The 18,360-nt window shown below is 40.7% G+C and overlaps 1 protein-coding gene across 1 annotated transcript; it reads left to right on the top strand.

Moving 5' to 3' along the window:
- On the top strand, positions 1 to 13,043 carry LOC120052858 (T-cell ecto-ADP-ribosyltransferase 1-like). The gene is made up of 4 exons (XM_039000041.1): positions 1 to 220; positions 5,580 to 5,667; positions 9,386 to 10,092; positions 12,003 to 13,043. Exons 2-4 carry the CDS (start codon positions 5,608 to 5,610, stop codon positions 12,130 to 12,132), a joined length of 897 nt encoding a protein of 298 aa, XP_038855969.1. The 5' UTR covers positions 1 to 220; positions 5,580 to 5,607; the 3' UTR covers positions 12,133 to 13,043.
- The last annotated feature ends 5,317 nt before the right edge of the window (positions 13,044 to 18,360 follow it).

Below are 18,360 nucleotides of genomic sequence, written 5' to 3'. Positions count from 1 at the left end.
CAGCACGCTACTGAAGAAAGAGGAGACAACCAACTTACTAGTTACAGCATCAGCGCGCCTCTGGAAAGTCAGCTTGTCAGTTACAGCAGCACGTCCCCTGAACGATAACGAAGAGGTAACTTTAGGTGAGAAGCCTGACCACGGAGACCGGGGTGAGAAGGTGATGAAGCGTACTTCATGAGCTGTAACCGAAAAACTACTGGCTTTTGGAAAGTTTGAGGTGAGGGAGAAACTGGTGAACAAGTATTAGCACTGTTAAGTATCTTGCTAGCTGGACCCGTTAGCTAGCCAGAGAAATGTTGGGCAACATTAGCCAACTTATCTGATAAATAATTGAGTTTATGGTGTGATAATTAGCTTGCTAATAAATTTAAACAGCTAACATCGTGTGAGCTAACATTAGTAACCTAACCAATTCGCTATAGTATTAACTGGTATACGACTCCTTGCCGTTGTGCCGAACCCCCCCCCTGCCAGAATTCTCCCCACCCTTCTAATTTCCTTACATTTTGTGGCTAGAGTCTAATACTTTCCGTGGCACACATCAGAGTCAAATACTTTCAATAGAACAAACTTCACGTCAGGATAGGCAACCGAAATGAATAATTAATGTATCTATGTTATATTAAACATAGAGGTTCGGGCGACATAGGCAGCCACCCAGGGCGGCATCAAGGGGGCGCCCCCGAAAGCGGGCGCTGAAGGGCGGGTTCGCCTAGGGTGCCATACAAGCTAGAACCGCCACAGTGTAGCCCAAATATATTGTTTTTGTTGTGTTGAATTTGACAGTAACCTGTGTGAGTGAGGGGGGATTATACTTTTTTTTACTCAGTGAACATTATTTTTGCACACATGTAGCCTTGTGCACTTGATCGATGTCTATAGTAGCCACTATGATAGAGCAAAAATAGAATGCCTGTTTGTTTCATTCTATTTTTACTTTAAGATTTTCCCAAGTGCAATATTTATGTGTGGTCACAAGCGTTCTATTATAAAGGCTATAATGGCTAACTGCAATATTAATGTGTTGTTTTTTTTCAAGTGTCATTTGCAGTAAAGTCTTGGCAACAAATAACATTGGATTGCTTTCTTTACATTTTTTAACTGTGAGTTAGGTTCACATGAACCACTTTTTATTTTACACACAGAGACTGATCATGTAGATCATATTCTTTGTTGTTTAATTAGTTAAAACCTGCATTTCCCTCTAGCAGGGATTTTTTGCATGTTTGAATGCAACAAAAAAAAGTGTCACCTTTTTGGGACCTCACCAGTTTGCATCCCTGCTTTGTGGTTGAATCTGTGTTTGAACTTTCCAGCTCGACTGAGGGATAATTGTATGTGTGGAATACAGAGATGAGTTAGTCATTAAAAAATCATGCTAAACACTATTGTTGCACACAGAGAAAGTCCATGTAACTTATTATATGACTTGGGTACGTGGGACGGTAGCGTCCCACCTGGCCAAAATCCAGTGAAATTGCAGAGCGCGAAATTCAAAAATACTCAATTCAAATATTTAACATTCTTGAAAATATGTGTTATACATCAAAATAAAGCTTAACTTCTTGTTAATCCAGCCGCTGTGTCAGATTTCAAAAAGGCTTTACGGCGAAAGCATATCATGAGTTTATCTGAGGACAGCGCCCAGCACACAAAACATTACATACAGTTACCAAACAAGTAGATTAGTCGCCAAAGTCAGAAATAGCAATAAAATGAATCACTTACCTTTGATGATCTTCATATGGTTGCACTCATAAGACTCCCAATTACACAATAAATGTTTGTTTTGTTTGATAAAGTCCCTCTTTATATCCAAATACCTCAGTTTTGTTGGCACGTTTTGTTCAGTAATCCAATGGCTCAAAGGCAGTCACAACAGGCAGATGAAAAATCCAAATAGTACCGGTAAAGTTCGTAGAAACATGTCAAACGATGTTTATAATCAATCCTCAGGTTGTTTTTAGTCATAATAATCAATAATATTTCAACCGGACAATAGCTTCGTCAATATAAAAGAAAAACAAGAAAGGTGCACTCTCGGCCGTGCGCAGCAAACAGGTCTGGGGACTTCCCAGGGTCCACTCACTCAGAGTGGTCTTACTCCCTTATTTTTCAGAATACAAGCCTGAAACAATTTCTAACGACTGTTGACATCTAGTGGAAGCCATAGGAAGTGCAATTTGAGTCCTAAGTCATTGGATACTGTATTCAATAGAAAACTACAAACATAAAAAAATCCCACTTCCTGGATGGATATTTCTCAGGTTTTCGCCTGCCATATGTTTTATACTCAGACCTTTTTTTAACAGTTTTGGAAACGTTAGAGTGTTTTCTATCCAAATCTACCAATTATATGCATATCCTAGCTTCTGGGCCTGAGTAACATGCAGTTTACTTTGGGCACGCTTTTCATCCGGAGGTGAAAATCGTGCCCCGTACCCTAGAGAGGTTAAGGACATTTTTACCTCTGAACTTATTTAGGCATGCCATAACAAAAGGGTTGAATATTTATTTTACTTTTGTATTAATTAAAAAAAAAAAAAAAAATCAAAAAACACAATTCCACTTTGCCATTATGGGGGGATTGTGTGTAGGCCCGTGACCAAAAAATCTAAATTTAATACATTTTAAATTCAGGCTTTAACACAACAAAATTTGGAAAAAGTCAACCATTCTGAAGGCATTTGTAATTGAGGCCACATTCTGCGCTTTCTCCCCAAACCAATTCAGATAAAATAACAGCCTACTCATTGTAGCCTACTCCTCATTTCGTTAACTTTTATTTCCATATTTCTTTTCCAACTTGCATTGCATCAGTGAACTCTCACTCCACTTGCTTGACATTGAGCCTCTTTGCCACTTTGATTGGCCAACATAAACAAAAAGCTACACACCTGAAGGTTCTGGTTGGCTACTGGTCTTTTTATGGGGCGCACGTGCACTTCATAGAAACTACATTAAAGAGTTGAACTTTTATTAAATGAATCATTTGAAATGTCATGGCATATCCGGGTATGCAACAATGTCACATGGGGGGGGGGGGGGTCCCTAGACCAAGTTTGTGAAACACTGGAGAATAAAAGGGCTCCATACCAAGCCACGATCAGTATGCAAATGTGGAACGTTGCAGACAGAAATGCCATAGCATCACAGGAAGCTGCTGAGGTGAGGACGGCTCATAATAATGGCTGGAATGCGGTGAATGGTATCAAACGCATTAAAATCATGTATTTGATGTGTTCGATAGCATTCCATTAATTCCGTTCCAGCCATTACTATGAGCCTGTCCTCCCCAATTAAGGTACAGTGGGGCAAAAAAGTATTTAGTCAGCCACCAATTGTGCAAGTTCTCCCACTTAAAAAGATGAGAGAGGCCTGTAATTTTCATCATAGGTACACTTCAATTATGACAGACAAAATGAGAAAAAAAATCCAGAAAATCACATTGTAGGATTTTTAATGAATTTATTTGCAAATTATGGTGGAAAATAAGTATTTGGTCACCTACAAACAAGCAAGATTTCTGGCTCTCACAGACCTGTAACTTCTTCTTTAAGAGGCTCCTCTGTCCTCCACTCGTTACATGTATTAATGGCACCTGTTTGAACTTGTTATCAGTATAAAAGACACCTGTCCACAACCTCAAACAGTCACACTCCAAACTCCACTATGGCCAAGACCAAAGAGCTGTCAAAGGACACCAGAAACAAAATTGTAGACCTGCACCAGGCTGGGAAGACTGAATCTGCAATAGGTAAGCAGCTTGGTTTGAAGAAATCAACTGTGGGAGCAATTATTAGGAAATGGAAGACATACAAGACCACTGATTATCTCCCTCGATCTGGGGCTCCACACAAGATCTCACCCCGTGGGGTCAAAATGATCACAAGAACGGTGAGCAAAAATCCCAGAACCACACGGGGGGACCTAGTGAATGACCTGCAGAGAGCTGGGACCAAAGTAACAAAGCCTACCATCAGTAACACACTACGCCGCCAGGGACTCAAATCCTGCAGTGCCAGACGTGTCCCCCTGCTTAAGCCAGTACATGTCCTGGCCCGTCTGAAGTTTGCTAGAGAGCATTTGGATGATCCAGAAGAAGATTGGGAGAATGTCATATGGTCAGATGAAACCAAAATATAACTTTTTGGTAAAAACTCAACTCGTCGTGTTTGGAGGACAAAGAATGCTGAGTTGCATCCAAAGAACACCATACCTACTGTGAAGCATGGCGGTGGAAACATCATGCTTTGGGGCTGTTTTCTGCAAAGGGACCAGGACGACTGATCCGTGTAAAGGACAGAATGAAAGGGGCCATGTATCGTGAGATTTTGAGTGAAAACCTCCTTCCATCAGCAAGGGCATTGAAGATGAAACGTGGCTGGGTCTTTCAGCATGACAATGATCCCAAACACACCGCCCGGGCAACGAAGGAGTGGCTTCGTAAGAAAAATTTCAAGGTCCTGGAGTGGCCTAGCCAGTCTCCAGATCTCAACCCCATAGAAAATCTTTGGAGGGAGTTGAAAGTCCGTGTTGCACAGCAACAGCCCCAAAACATCACTGCTCTAGAGGAGATCTGCATGGAGGAATGGGCCAAAATACCAGCAACAGTGTGTGAAAACCTTGTGAAGACTTACAGAAAACGTTTGACCTCTGTCATTGTCAACAAAGGGTATATAACAAAGTATTGAGATAAACTTTTGTTATTGACCAAATACTTATTTTCCACCATAATTTGCAAATAAATTCATTAAAAATCCTACAATGTGATTTTCTGGATTTTTTTTTCTCATTTTGTCTGTCATAGTTGAGTGTACCTATGATGAAAATTACAGGTCTCTCTCATCTTTTAAGTGGGAGAACTTGCACAATTGGTGGCTGACTAAATACTTTTTTGCCCCACTGTATTACTGGCCAACTGTGTCACAGATAGAGATGCCTCGATGCATGATTCAGTCGAACAACTCAGTCGATTCTATTTCATTCCCATCTACTCTAATAAAAAACAAAACTGACTAGTAAAATATGTAATGCATATTGTAGCCCTATGCAGTGCCATTGTTACACAACTCTTATCTGTCCAACTATGTTTGTTCATTACATTTAGAGCACCACACGACTCTGAAGGTATGTGTCCAAATCTTATCTTTCATGTATTATTTTGATTGTCCCATGTTATGCTTGTTAGGTGTTAGGGCCTTTTATAACAGCGAATTGTAGGCCTATAGTTTGAGTGATTAATAGTAGAACTTACTCAATTAAAACAGCTGTAGGCTACTTACACTTGAGTCTAGGAACATACCACACTGAAAATATCTATGTAGTAGATACGTCAACTTTCAGAATGATACCTGTGAGAAGGGGTACTATTTGTGAAGTTAAACATTGCCTGGACATTTTGTTATGAAAGACCCCTAAATGTTGTAAAACATACAGTAAAATTGTGTCTGTGTAAATTTAAGATTCTTGTTTGCTATTTATAACCTCACAATGTAATTTATTCTCAATTGCATTTTGTTTCTCATCTCTGATCTGTCCCATCTCCTCTCAATCCCTCATTCATTGGTCACCAGAACACACAAGGCAGCCATTGCTGGGAAAATGCAGGGCCAGAGAGAGAAGACATTCATATTGATCCTCGTTGCTGCGCTCTCTCACAGGGTAAGAGTTTTGACCAAACACATTTTTTTGGGTCATAAGATTGAAATGATAGAACCCAGATGTGGAAAAAGTATCCGATTGTCATACTTGAGTAAAAGTATAGATACCCTACCGTTCAAAAGTTTGGGGTCACTTAGAAACATGAAATTAGTTGCAAAATGAATAGGAAATATAGTCAACACGTTGACAAGGTTATAAATAATGATTTTTAATAGAAATAATAATTGTGTCCTTCAAACTTTGCTTTTGTCAAATAACCCTCCATTTGCAGCAATTCTAGCTGTGCAGACATTCAGCATTCTAGTTGTCAATTTGTTGAGATAATCTGAAGAGATTTCCCCTCATGCTTCCTGAAGCACCTCCCACAAGTTGGATTGGCTTGTTGGGCACTTCTTACGTACCATACGGTCAAGCTGCTCCCACAACAACTCAATAGGGTTGAGATCCCACTTTACCACCACCAAAGTGTCCCCAGACCATCACATTGCCTCCACCATGCTTGACAGATGGCGTCAAGCACTTCTCCTGCATCTTAAAAAAATTTCTGCATCTCACGAATGTTCTTCTTTGTGATCCGAACACCTCAAAGGTAGATTTGTCTGTCCGTAACACCTTTTTCCAGTTTCTGTTAATTTGCCCATCTTTTCTTTTTATTGGCCAGTCTGACATATGGCTTTTTCTTTGCAACTCTGCCTAGAAGGCCGGCATCTCGGTGTCACCTCTTCACTGTTGACATGGAGAGTGGTGTTTTGCGGGTAGTATTTAATGAAGCTGCCAGTTGAGGACTTGTGAAGCGTCTGTTTTTCAAACTAGACACTAATGTACTTGTCCTCTTGCTCAGTTGTGCACCGGGGCCTCCCACTCCTCTTTCTATTCTGGTTAGAGCCAGTTTGCGATGTTCTGTGAAGGGAGTAGTACACAGCGTTGTATGATATCTTCAGTTTCTTGGCAATTTCTCGCATGGAATTGCCTTCATTTCTCAGAACAAAAATAGACTGACAAGTTTCAGAAGAAAGTTATTTGTTTCTGGCCATTTTGAGCCTGTAATCGAACCACAAATGCTGAATCTCCAGGTTCTCAACTAGTCTTAAGATGGACAGTTTTATTGCTTCTTTAATCAGCATACACCAGTTTTCAGCTGTGCTTACAGAATTGCAAAAGGGTTTTCTAATGATCAATTAGCCTTTTAAAATGATAAACTTGGATTAGCTAACACAACGTGCCATTGGAACACAAGAGTGATGGTTGCTGATAACGGCCCTCTATACCTTATGTAGATATTCCATAACAAATCAGCCGTTTCCAGCTACAATAGTCATTTACAACATTAACAATGTCTACACTGTATTTCTGATCAATTTTATGTTATTTTAATGGACCAAAAAATTGATTTCTTTCTAAAACAAGGACATTTCTAAGTTACCCCAAACTTTTGAACTGTAGTGTACCTTAATAGAAAGTTACTCAAGTAAAAGTGAATGTCACCCAGTAAAATACTACTTGAGTAAAAAATCATTTGGTTTTAAATACACTTAAGTATCAAAAGTAAATGTAATTGCTAAAATATTCTTAAGTATCAAAAGTAGAAGTAAAAGTATAAATAATAAATTCCTTATATTAAGCAAAACAGACAGTACCATTTTCTTGTTTTTAAAATGTATTTATAGCCAGGGGCACACTCCAACACTCAAACATTATTTGCAAAAGATGCATTTGTGTTTAGTGAGTCCGCCTGACAATAGGCAGTAGGGATGCCCACGAGTTCTCTTGATAAGTGCTTGAATTTCACAATTTTCCTGTCCTGCTAAGCATTCAAAATGTACTTTTGGTTGTCAGGGAAAATGTATGCAGTAAAAAGTAGAATATTTTCTATAGACATTTACATTTACATTTAAGTCATTTAGCAGACGCTCTTATCCAGAGCGACTTACAAATTGGTGCATTCACCTTATGATATCCAGTGGAACAACCACTTTACAATAGTGCATCTAACTCTTTTAAGGGGGGGGGGGGTTAGAAGGATTACTTTATCCTATCCTAGGTATTCCTTAAAGAGGTGGGGTTTCAGGTGTCTCCGGAAGGTGGTGATTGACTCCGCTGACCTGGCGTCGTGAGGGAGTTTGTTCCACCATTGGGGTGCCAGAGCAGCGAACAGTTTTGACTGGGCTGAGCGGGAACTGTACTTCCTCAGAGGTAGGGAGGCGAGCAGGCCAGAGGTGGATGAACGCAGTGCCCTTGTTTGGGTGTAGGGCCTGATCAGAGCCTGAAGGTACGGAGGTGCCGTTCCCCTCACAGCTCCGTAGGCAAGCACCATGGTCTTGTAGCGGATGCGAGCTTCAACTGGAAGCCAGTGGAGAGAGCGGAGGAGCGGGGTGACGTGAGAGAACTTGGGAAAGTTGAACACCAGACGGGCTGCGGCGTTCTGGATGAGTTGTAGGGGTTTAATGGCACAGGCAGGGAGCCCAGCCAACAGCGAGTTGCAGTAATCCAGACGGGAGATGACAAGTGCCTGGATTAGGACCTGCGCCGCTTCCTGCGTGAGGCAGGGTCGTACTCTGCGAATGTTGTAGAGCATGAACCTACAGGAACGGGTCACCGCCTTGATGTTAGTTGAGAACGACAGGGTGTTGTCCAGGATCACGCCAAGGTTCTTAGCACTCTGGGAGGAGGACACAATGGAGTTGTCAACCGTGATGGCGAGATCATGGAACGGGCAGTCCTTCCCCGGGAGGAAGAGCAGCTCCGTCTTGCCGAGGTTCAGCTTGAGGTGGTGATCCGTCATCCACACTGATATGTCTGCCAGACATGCAGAGATGCGATTCACCACCTGGTTATCAGAGGGGGGAAAGGAGAAGATTAATTGTGTGTCGTCTGCATAGCAATGATAGGAGAGACCATGTGAGGATATGACAGAGCCAAGTGACTTGGTGTATAGCGAGAATAGGAGAGGGCCTAGAACAGAGCCCTGGGGGACACCAGTGGTGAGAGCACGTGGTGCGGAGACAGATTCTCGCCACGCCACCTGGTAGGAGCGACCTGTCAGGTAGGACGCAATCCAAGCGTGGGCCGCGCCGGAGATGCCCAGCTCGGAGAGGGTGGAGAGGAGGATCTGATGGTTCACAGTATCAAAGGCAGCCGATAGGTCTAGAAGGATGAGAGCAGAGGAGAGAGAGTTAGCTTTAGCAGTGCGGAGCGCCTCCGTGACACAGAGAAGAGCAGTCTCAGTTGAATGACTAGTCTTGAAACCTGACTGATTTGGATCAAGAAGGTCATTCTGAGAGAGATAGCAGGAGAGCTGGCCAAGGACGGCTATAGGATAAATATAAAGCTATAGGAATGTAGTGAAGTAAAAGTAGTTAAAAATGTAAAAAGTAAAGTACAGATACCCCAAAAAACTACTTAAGTAGTACTATAAAGTACTTTTTAAAAAGTACTTTACACCACTGATTGAACCAGCCATACTGTAAGGACATACTTCTGGGCCGGTTTCCCAGATCCAGAGTGAGCCTATTCCTGGACTCTCCATTGAGCATGATTTTTAGTTAAGGACTAGGCTTTACTCTGGGTCTGGGAAACTGGCCTTGATGTACTTCATTTGAAAAGTGCTTGAATTTGAACTTGGCAAATTAGTATTGTATTGTCATAAAATATTGAGTGCTATAAATTGTTACACTGCTACCTGTATTAAAAAAGGTAGCAATTCTCTTTACTATTACAGGTGACTCAGGCAAAGGTAATGGACATGGTTCCTAATGCCGTGGATGACCAGTACACTCACTGTCGGGAGCAGATGTTGAAGAAGGTTGTGGAAGGGGGTCTGCTGGAAGAAGAACTGAAAGGCAGTACAGAGTATAGTTCTGCCTGGCAGGCAAAGCAGTGTACAAAATTGATCCCGGGAGGCGTCAAGCAACACACAGATGCATTGGTGGCTTATGGACATGGGGGAAATGTGTTCAGAAAGATTTTCAACCAAGCAGTGGAGACTCAGGGTGGGAATGTCACTGTCTATAACGGCAACTTCCGGTTCAAATCCCTCCACTTCCTTCTAATGGATGCCATGAGGCTTTTGAAGACAGAGAACTGCCAAACTGTGTTTCGTGGCCCAAGCAAAGAGTATGAGGCACAAGTAGGGTCAGAAGTGCGATTTGGGAGGTTTACCACAACCAAGGCCAAACGTTCCGACGCGGAGGAAGCTGCTTCAGACAGTGGGATCCTTTTCAACATTATTTCCTGCACTGTAGTCAACATTGATGAGTACACTTGCTTTTCAGACAGCATTGATCAGCTGATATCCCCAGCAGAGGTGTTTAGGGTGGCAGAGGTAAACAATGTAAGAAATAAAGATCACGAGTACAGAGAGATCGTTTTGACAAGTTCAAGGACTCACAGCATTGACAGCATCCACGACTGTTACCTCTTCCCCAGGTGAGGACATGTTATGTAAGCGAAAAGATATGACAACATTAGACTACCAAACAGGTGTAGACGATAGAGGTCGACCGATTATGATTTTTCAACGCCGATACCAATACCGATTATTGGAGGGCCAAAAAAGACGATACCGATTAATCGGCCAATTAATCTTTTTTTAAATTTGTAATAATGACAATTACAACAATACTGAATGAACACTTATTTTAACTTAATATAATACATCAATAAAATAAATTTAGCCTCAAATAAATAATGAAACATGTTCAATTTGGTTCAAATAATGCAAAAAAATAAGTGTTGGAGAAGAAAGTAAAAGTGCAATATGTGCCATGTAAGAAAGCTAACGTTTAAGTTCCTTGCTCAGAACATGAGAACATGAAAGCTGGTGGTTCCTTTTAACATGAGTCTTCAATATTCCCAGCTAAGAAGTTTTAGGATGTAGTTATTATAGGAATTATAGGAGTATTTCTCTCAATACCTTTTGTATTTCATTAACCTTTGACTATTGGATGTTCTTATAGGCACTTTAGTATTGCCAGTGTAACAGTATAGCTTCCGTCCCTCTCCTCACTCCTACCTGGGCTCGAACCAGGAACACATCGACAACAGCCACCCTCGAAGCAGCGTTACCCATGCAGAGCAAGGGGAACAACCACTTCATGTCTCAAAGCGAGTGACGTTTGAAACGCTATTAGCACGCACCCCGCTAACTAGCTAGCCATTTCACATCGGTTACACCAGCCTAATCTCAGGAGTTGATAGGCTTGAAGTCATAAACAGCGCAATGCTTGAAGCACAACGAAGAGCTGCTGGCAAAACGCACTAAAGTGCTGTTTGAATGAATGAATGCTTACAAGCCTGCTGCTGCCTACCACTGCCTAGTCAGGCTGCTCTATCAAATCATAGACTTAGTTATAACATAATAACACACAGAAATACGAGCCTTAGGTCATTAATATGGTCGAATCCGGAAACTATCATCTCGAAAACAAGACGTTTATTTTTTCAGTGAAATATGGAACCGTTCCGTATTTTATCTAACGGGTAGCATCCATAAGTCTAAATATTCCTGTTACATTGCACAACCTTCAATGTTATGTCATAATTAGGTAAAATTCTGGCAAATTAGGCGGCCCAAACTGTTGCATATACACTGACTGCGTGCAATGAACGCAAGAGAAGTAACCCAATTTCACCTGGTTAATATTGCCTGCTAACCTGGATTTCTTTTAGCTAAAAATGCAGGTTTAAAAATATATACTTATCTGTATTGATTTTAAGAAAGGCATTGATGTTTATGGTTAGGTACACATTGGAACAATGATACGCACCGCATCGATTATATGCAACGCAGGACACGCTAGATAAACTAGTGATATCATCAACCATGTGTAGTTAACTAGTGATTATGATTGATTGATTGTTTTTTATAAGATAAGTTTAATGCTAGCTAGCAACTTACCTTGGCTTACTGCATTCGCGTAACAGGTAGGCACCTCGTGGAGTGCAATGTAATCAGGTGGTTAGAGCGTTGGACTAGTTAACTGTAAGGTTGCAAGATTGAATCTCCCGAGCTGACAAGGTAAAAATCTGTCGTTCTGCCCCTGAACGAGGCAGTTAACCCACCGTTCCTAGGCCGTCATTGAAAATAAGAATGTGTTCTTAACTGACTTGCCTAGTTAATCTTTATTTAAATAAAGGTGTAAAAAAAAATCGGCCAAAACGGTGTCCAAAAATACCGATTTCCGATTGTTATGAAAACTTGAAATCGGCCCTAATTAATCGGCCATTCCGATTAATCGGTCGACCTCTAGTAGACGACACAAGAGTCAAGTGGTTTTAAAATGTCTACCTTATTCTTTGGAGAATGAACGTCTGTCTTTGTCTGTTTGGCTCACCAGATCTACAAGTACGAATCTTCCATCAATCATCCCCAAAGGCTCCTCTACTCAATGGCTTGGCAGTAGCCTGTCTGTTCTTGTGGTTGTATCTCTCTCTATCTCCCTGATCACCAGGACTGATCATCTCTGATAAACTAAAGTGTTGAATGATAATAGATGCGGTAAAGAAGTCAATGGAACGCAGACCGTGGGGGATAGAAGGACGCACATTCAACCAATCTGATCTAACAAAATAGATATTTGTCAAATTATCATTTTTTATGTATTGTAACATGCCTTGAATGTGCTTACTAAAGTTTGATTTGGATCTGTCTGTTTTCACGGCATAACATTTAGAAATAGTCCCTTTCAGGTTTAGTAGAAGTGACTGCTAAAGGCTAACTCCCATTCGTATAGACTGGTAGCATAGCTAGCATAGAGAAATCGATGGTGGTAGTAAGTCGTTTTTTAACTGTAATGCAGTTTCTTGGTGATGATGACATCAACATGTATTCGGGTTGACATCCATACCAGCATTATTCTCAGATTTTTACCTCAACATAGTGTGAAACACACAAACAATAGCCTAAATGTAGGCTAATTTTGCTGGTGGCCATTGAGGAGATTCTGAATCTTTTCCCCACGACATCTTTTCCCCCATGCGTTTCCATGGCATTTTCATTGTTTTGGTTGAGTTCCAATGACCTCTTCACTGCATCTATTGAAAAGGACAAACACACACACAGACACACACACTTGCATGTATGTAATATCAGTGCACACAGACACAGATATTCATCAAATGTGACAAAGCGCCAACCTGTCAAACCCCTCTTAGCATAATGATATTCTCTTGAAAAATGTATTTCTTTGCATTTTATTGTTTTTGTAAAAAAAAAAATATGGTGAATAGATAATATTAGAAAATACGTTTTAAACATTGTGGTATGCATTTAGCACATATTTTGGTATCACAACAATTGACTGTGGGTGGTGTCCAGTTTTCATAGATGTAATTTAATTTTCCTCTTGTTTTGTTATCGAATAAAGAAACAAGTTGAGCATTTTTGAGTGTTGTATAGGACACCTTTTGCATCTACGCATTGAGATGGGGTGGGAGGGAGTGATTTAATTATCTAAACATTTAATAAATCAAAGTAGTAAGCTTTTCCAGCTGGAAATGACTTTACAAACATTGGGGTGATAAGCATGTACATTGAATTAATGATGTAAGGCTCATAACCTGACAGTCCAGACAAACAGTATGTATGACCTCGTAATATTTAGGTTGTGTAATATGTCTGAGGGGAAATGACTGTCATACCTATGAGGGATGTGGACAGAGTGCCCTTTCTCCAAGCTCAAGCCATGCTCAAAATCACAGTAGCACTAGCCTTTAGGTCTTAGTTACAAAGTTTTCGCACTGACTCAATCACAGCTGGAGCAACACATGTTTTGGCTAATATTTCATCCTTATCCTGGAACCTGCATGTTGTGCCGGCTTTTGTTCCAGCCCAGCACCAGCTCACTGGAACAACTAATCAACCGATCATAAAACCCTTAAAACCCTTGATTTATTTGAATCAGATGTTTTAGTACTGTTGACTGCAATGCTTCCCACAGTTGTGTCAAGTTAGCTGGATGTCAATTGGGTAGTGGACCATTCTTGATATACATGGGAAACTGCTGAATGTGAAAAACCCAGCAGCGTTGCAGTTCTTGACACCCTCAAACTGGTGCGCCTGGCACCTACTACCAAACCCCGTTCAAATGCATTTAAATATTTTGTCTTGCCCATTCACCCTCTGAATGGCACACATACACAATCCATGTCTCAATTGTCTTAAGGATCAAAAATCCTTCTTTAACCTGTCATCTCCGCTTCATCTACACTGGTTGAAGTGGATTTAACATGTGACATCAATAAGGCATCCTAGCTTTCACCTGGATTCAACTGTTCACTCTATGTCATGGAAAGAGCAGGTGTTCCTAATGTTTTGTGCACTTAGTGTACAATACAAACCTTGCCACTCTATACCAAAACAACAGCCTACCTTTTGGTTGCTCGTTGTAGCCTACTCCTTCTCATTTCGTTAACTTTTATTTCCATATTTTTTTCCCAATGTGCATTGCATCAGTGAACTCTCACTCCACTTGCTTGACAATGAGCCTCTTTGCCACTTTGATTGGCCAACATAAACAACAAGCCTCACCCCTGAAGGCTTCTGGTTGGCTACTGGTCTTTTTGGGGGAGGCGCACGTGCGCTTCATAAAAACGACATTATTAAATTAATCATTTGAAATGTCATGGCATATCCGGGTATGTAACAATGTCACATGGATTTTTTATTTAATTTAGAAAAGTTTTGAAGTGTTAAAAAGACGCCTGTATATTTTTTTTGTATGTTTTATGGATTTTTTATAACAGTGCACATCCCTAGCAGAAAAATAAACTTTTTTTTTTTCATAGAATTAAGCATAATGATTATGGCTCTAAATTTTGCAAGACAAAGTGTGTGCGTTGTGAGAGAGAGAAAGAGATGATGTACAGTATCTAGAGAGTAACAGGAAGTGTTTTCTCTGATGCTACAGACCTCTGAGGGAGTGAGACAATTCAACGGACTGTTAAACAAGTTCAGAAGGTGAGACTGAAAATCTAGCAAATTATTATTTGGATATTCAATTTCTTATGGTTATTTACAAATCGATGCAATAGCCCAAAGTTCTCTGTATCGAGGAAAAAACTCAAACAAGGAAATTAAATAGGCTAGTGGCAACTTAATTAAGAAACAATACTAATGTGTCATGCAATCAAGGTATGCATTTAAGGAAATATACTGCTAAAGTATATGGTCACAAATTAACAATATATTTGCAGTGTGTATGATTATAGGATAATCAAACTGTCACGTCTGCTCCCGCTCTTCCCTACCCCTGGCGCTTGAGGGCGCCAGATTACCCTGCATCACACGCTCCTGCCATCTATCACCCACACCTGCCTTCCCTCGTCACTTGCATCAGCATTATTGGACTCACCTGGACTCACTTATGTCCTGTTAACTTCCTCCCCTATTATTGTCAGTTCACTAGCTCTGTTGCTTCATTGTATTGTTTTTGTCCTTGTATTTGTTTCTGACGCTGTTCCTGTCTCGTCTCTGTCCGTTATAATTAAATGTTTTACTCCCCGTACCCACTTAGTCTCTCCAGGGTCATTCCGCGTGACACATACAGCAACATGATCATTTAGCAACCTTTGACAAGAAGCAGGAAGTCAACCTCTAGATGGGGTAGACTACAGTAAACAGGGACTATAATGTTTCAGGAACTTGGGTGGTTTTCATAACCTGATTTGTTGATTCTACTATACAGTTATAATGTAAAGGTAACATTGCAATATATGTTCATCCGTGATATTTTTCTCCACAGGGGCACAGCATGGTGACTGTCCCTCGGTCTCCTCTCCTTGTTGGGGGTCAGAGGGGAAGTGGCTCCAAATTTCGACAACTGTAAAGATACTTTCTTCAGAAATACCTCCGTTGTCCGGTCTGAATGTAGCTCTCCACACTCCGCTCGAGCCCAACACACAGGGCTTAGCAAATCCTGCGCAATGTATCTCTGCTTAAAATGCTTCTTCTCCTGCATACATCTGTCAGAGAAACGGTAACAACTATTACTTTGCCACTCTGTATGACCGTGGCAGGAGGATCCCTCTGTACTCTGCCTATGAAATGGATATCGAAGGGGTCCCTGGTAGAGGGGTCCATAGTTTATTATGAACTGCAGGGTTGCATTTTACATTTTCATTATCACCTTTTTTAAATGTCCTATAAATTCAGTGCAGCAGCCATTAATGTGACTGGCACCACTACAGAATGATGCAACACATTAGTGTAGTTTAAATCTTTACAGTAGAACAGGACATTAGCTGTGGAGCAGGTTAGAAAACAATTGAATTCATGCAAGAAGCACTAGAAGGTACTATTTCGTACATTGTAATTTCTGACTAAATAGCAGTAGCCTAGAATACCAGTAATATATTAATGGGTTGTATTGGGCTGCTACCAGAAAGCTTGATGTGGAGTGACTAATTTGTAAATGTTTGTATTTTTCAGTTTATGCATTCTGACCTAACACTACAGCAAATGGATAAGAAAGAATCCTTGAGTGAGATCAAGAAATACAACCAAAACAATGGCTGCAGAGAACGCTCTCCACAATACAGACAGAACTAAAAGCTGGGCTGGAGTCAGGCTCTCGATGACAACTTTGGCTCGTATGACCGCGGGCACCATAAAGGAGAAGCCTCCAAAGCCACCATGACTCATACCAACGTAGCTCCGCAAGACAGGATGATGAACACCGGGCCATGGAATAGGTACGAGAAGAAGCTTAATGATGTTTTGAGTGTAGGCTGTAGTAAGATGTGTGGTAACTGGTGTTCCCAAGCAGCATGTGGGTAGACCAGAACCAGCAAGTCAATGTTCCGAGTTACTACTGGAATGCTTACTGCTGCGCTGACAAGAACCGCAACCCTCTCATGTCTGGAGGTGTCTTGAGAAATAACACAGCCCAGGGTGTTAGAGATTATATTAACTCTGAGACTGTGCTTAGAGGGCTACTGAGTGTTGGCAACAATTTCATATTCCATTATGATCTGGTATAATTTTGAATTAGTTCTTAGATTCATACATGGATTGGCTGTGGGTCCCCAAGGAGAGGTTTGAAAACCCCTGACGTTAGCTACATCAGAATTTTTTTAACAAATCCCTGACCATAAATATTATCTTATTGATCAAATTTGTGGTTAAAATGTATTACAATTTCAAAACGTATCCTTTGTGGTAATTATTCGTAAAGCGTATGTTTGCTTGTTTGGTCGCACAGAGTTGTGCAACCACGTCTTTGTGAATGCTTGTTGCTATGAATCTATAACCCAATAAACGCTTGTTTTGTGAAAGTAGGAAATGTGTACATCGTCATATTACAGAACCATTTTTACATGCTGTTGATGAACCTGTTGGTATTTTATGTCAAAAAAGATCGGATGAAGGCAGCAATACAGTCGGTGGAGATTTCTTTGGTCGCGGTACCCTCTAGTGGTCTATAAAGAGCATAAACTGGGAAGGAGATAAAAGTGCCACGGTCAGTTGCAGACATAAATGTCATAGAGACAACTCAGTCGATTCTATTTCATTCCCATCTACTCTGATAAAAAAACAAATCGGATTGGTAAAATATGTAATGCATATTGTAGCTCTATGCAGTGCCATTGTTACACAACTCTTATCTGTCCAACTTCCAGAGTCTGACTCTGTATCTTTGTTAATTAGATTTTGATTTATTGTACCATGGTTTAACACCAAAACCATTGCAAGGTTTGGTGAATCTGCACTAGGCCCAATGCCAACCCAAACTTTTATTATATCTTTTTTTCATTTTTGTACCTTTATTTTAACAGGGAAGACCTGTTGATACCTAGGCATCTTTTACAAATGTGCCCTGAATATACAATATAAATATATACTTTATACCCAAACTAATATATAGGTATACATTAACCTTTTGATACAGGATGCATTGATGAGTCTCAAAACTGTCATCTGTAACAAAACAAAGGGCACTATGGGAGATGGCATCCAAAGGTTTAAGAGTAGTAGCAGCTGATAACTAATATCACCTTAATCAAGAACAGATAAAAAGGTTGACTGAATAATCTGCTTCCTACTGCTTAGAGAAAGGAACGGTCTGTTTCTGTAGAAAAATCTTAGCTTCTAAACCAGCTCATCTATTACTGAACAAAAATATAAACGCAACACAGGAGGTTGGTGACACCTTAATTGGGGAGGACAGGCTCATGTTAATGGCTGGAGCGGAATTAGTGGAATGGTTTCAAATACAACAAACACATGGTTTCCATAAGTTGGATGCCATTCCATTCGCTCTGTTCCAGCCATTATTATGAGCCGCTCTCCTCTTCGCAGCCTCCACTGAAACGCACCATGCAAAGTGTTGGTCCCATGTAGCGTGAGCTGAAATAAAAGATCCCAGAAATGTTCCCTATGCACAAAAAGCGTATTTCTCTCAAATTTGTTACATCCCTGTAAGTGAGCATTTCTTCTTTCCAAGATAATCCATCCAACTGACAGATGTGGCATATCAAGAAGGTGATTAAACAGCATGATCATTACACAGGTGCATGCACCTTGTGCTGGGGACACAAATATTTGCAGTTTTGTCACACAACACAATGCCACAGATGTCTAAAATGTTGGAGGTTGCAATTGGCATGCTGACTGCAGGAATGTCCAACAAAGCTGTTGCCAGAAAATGTAATGTTCATATTTCTACCATAAGCCGCCTCCAACGTCCTTTTAGAGAA

The sequence above is a fragment of the Salvelinus namaycush genome, chromosome 8 (genome assembly GCF_016432855.1).
Source record: "Salvelinus namaycush isolate Seneca chromosome 8, SaNama_1.0, whole genome shotgun sequence".
NCBI lineage: Eukaryota > Metazoa > Chordata > Actinopteri > Salmoniformes > Salmonidae > Salvelinus > Salvelinus namaycush.
This window is presented reverse-complemented; position numbering and strand designations above follow the sequence as displayed.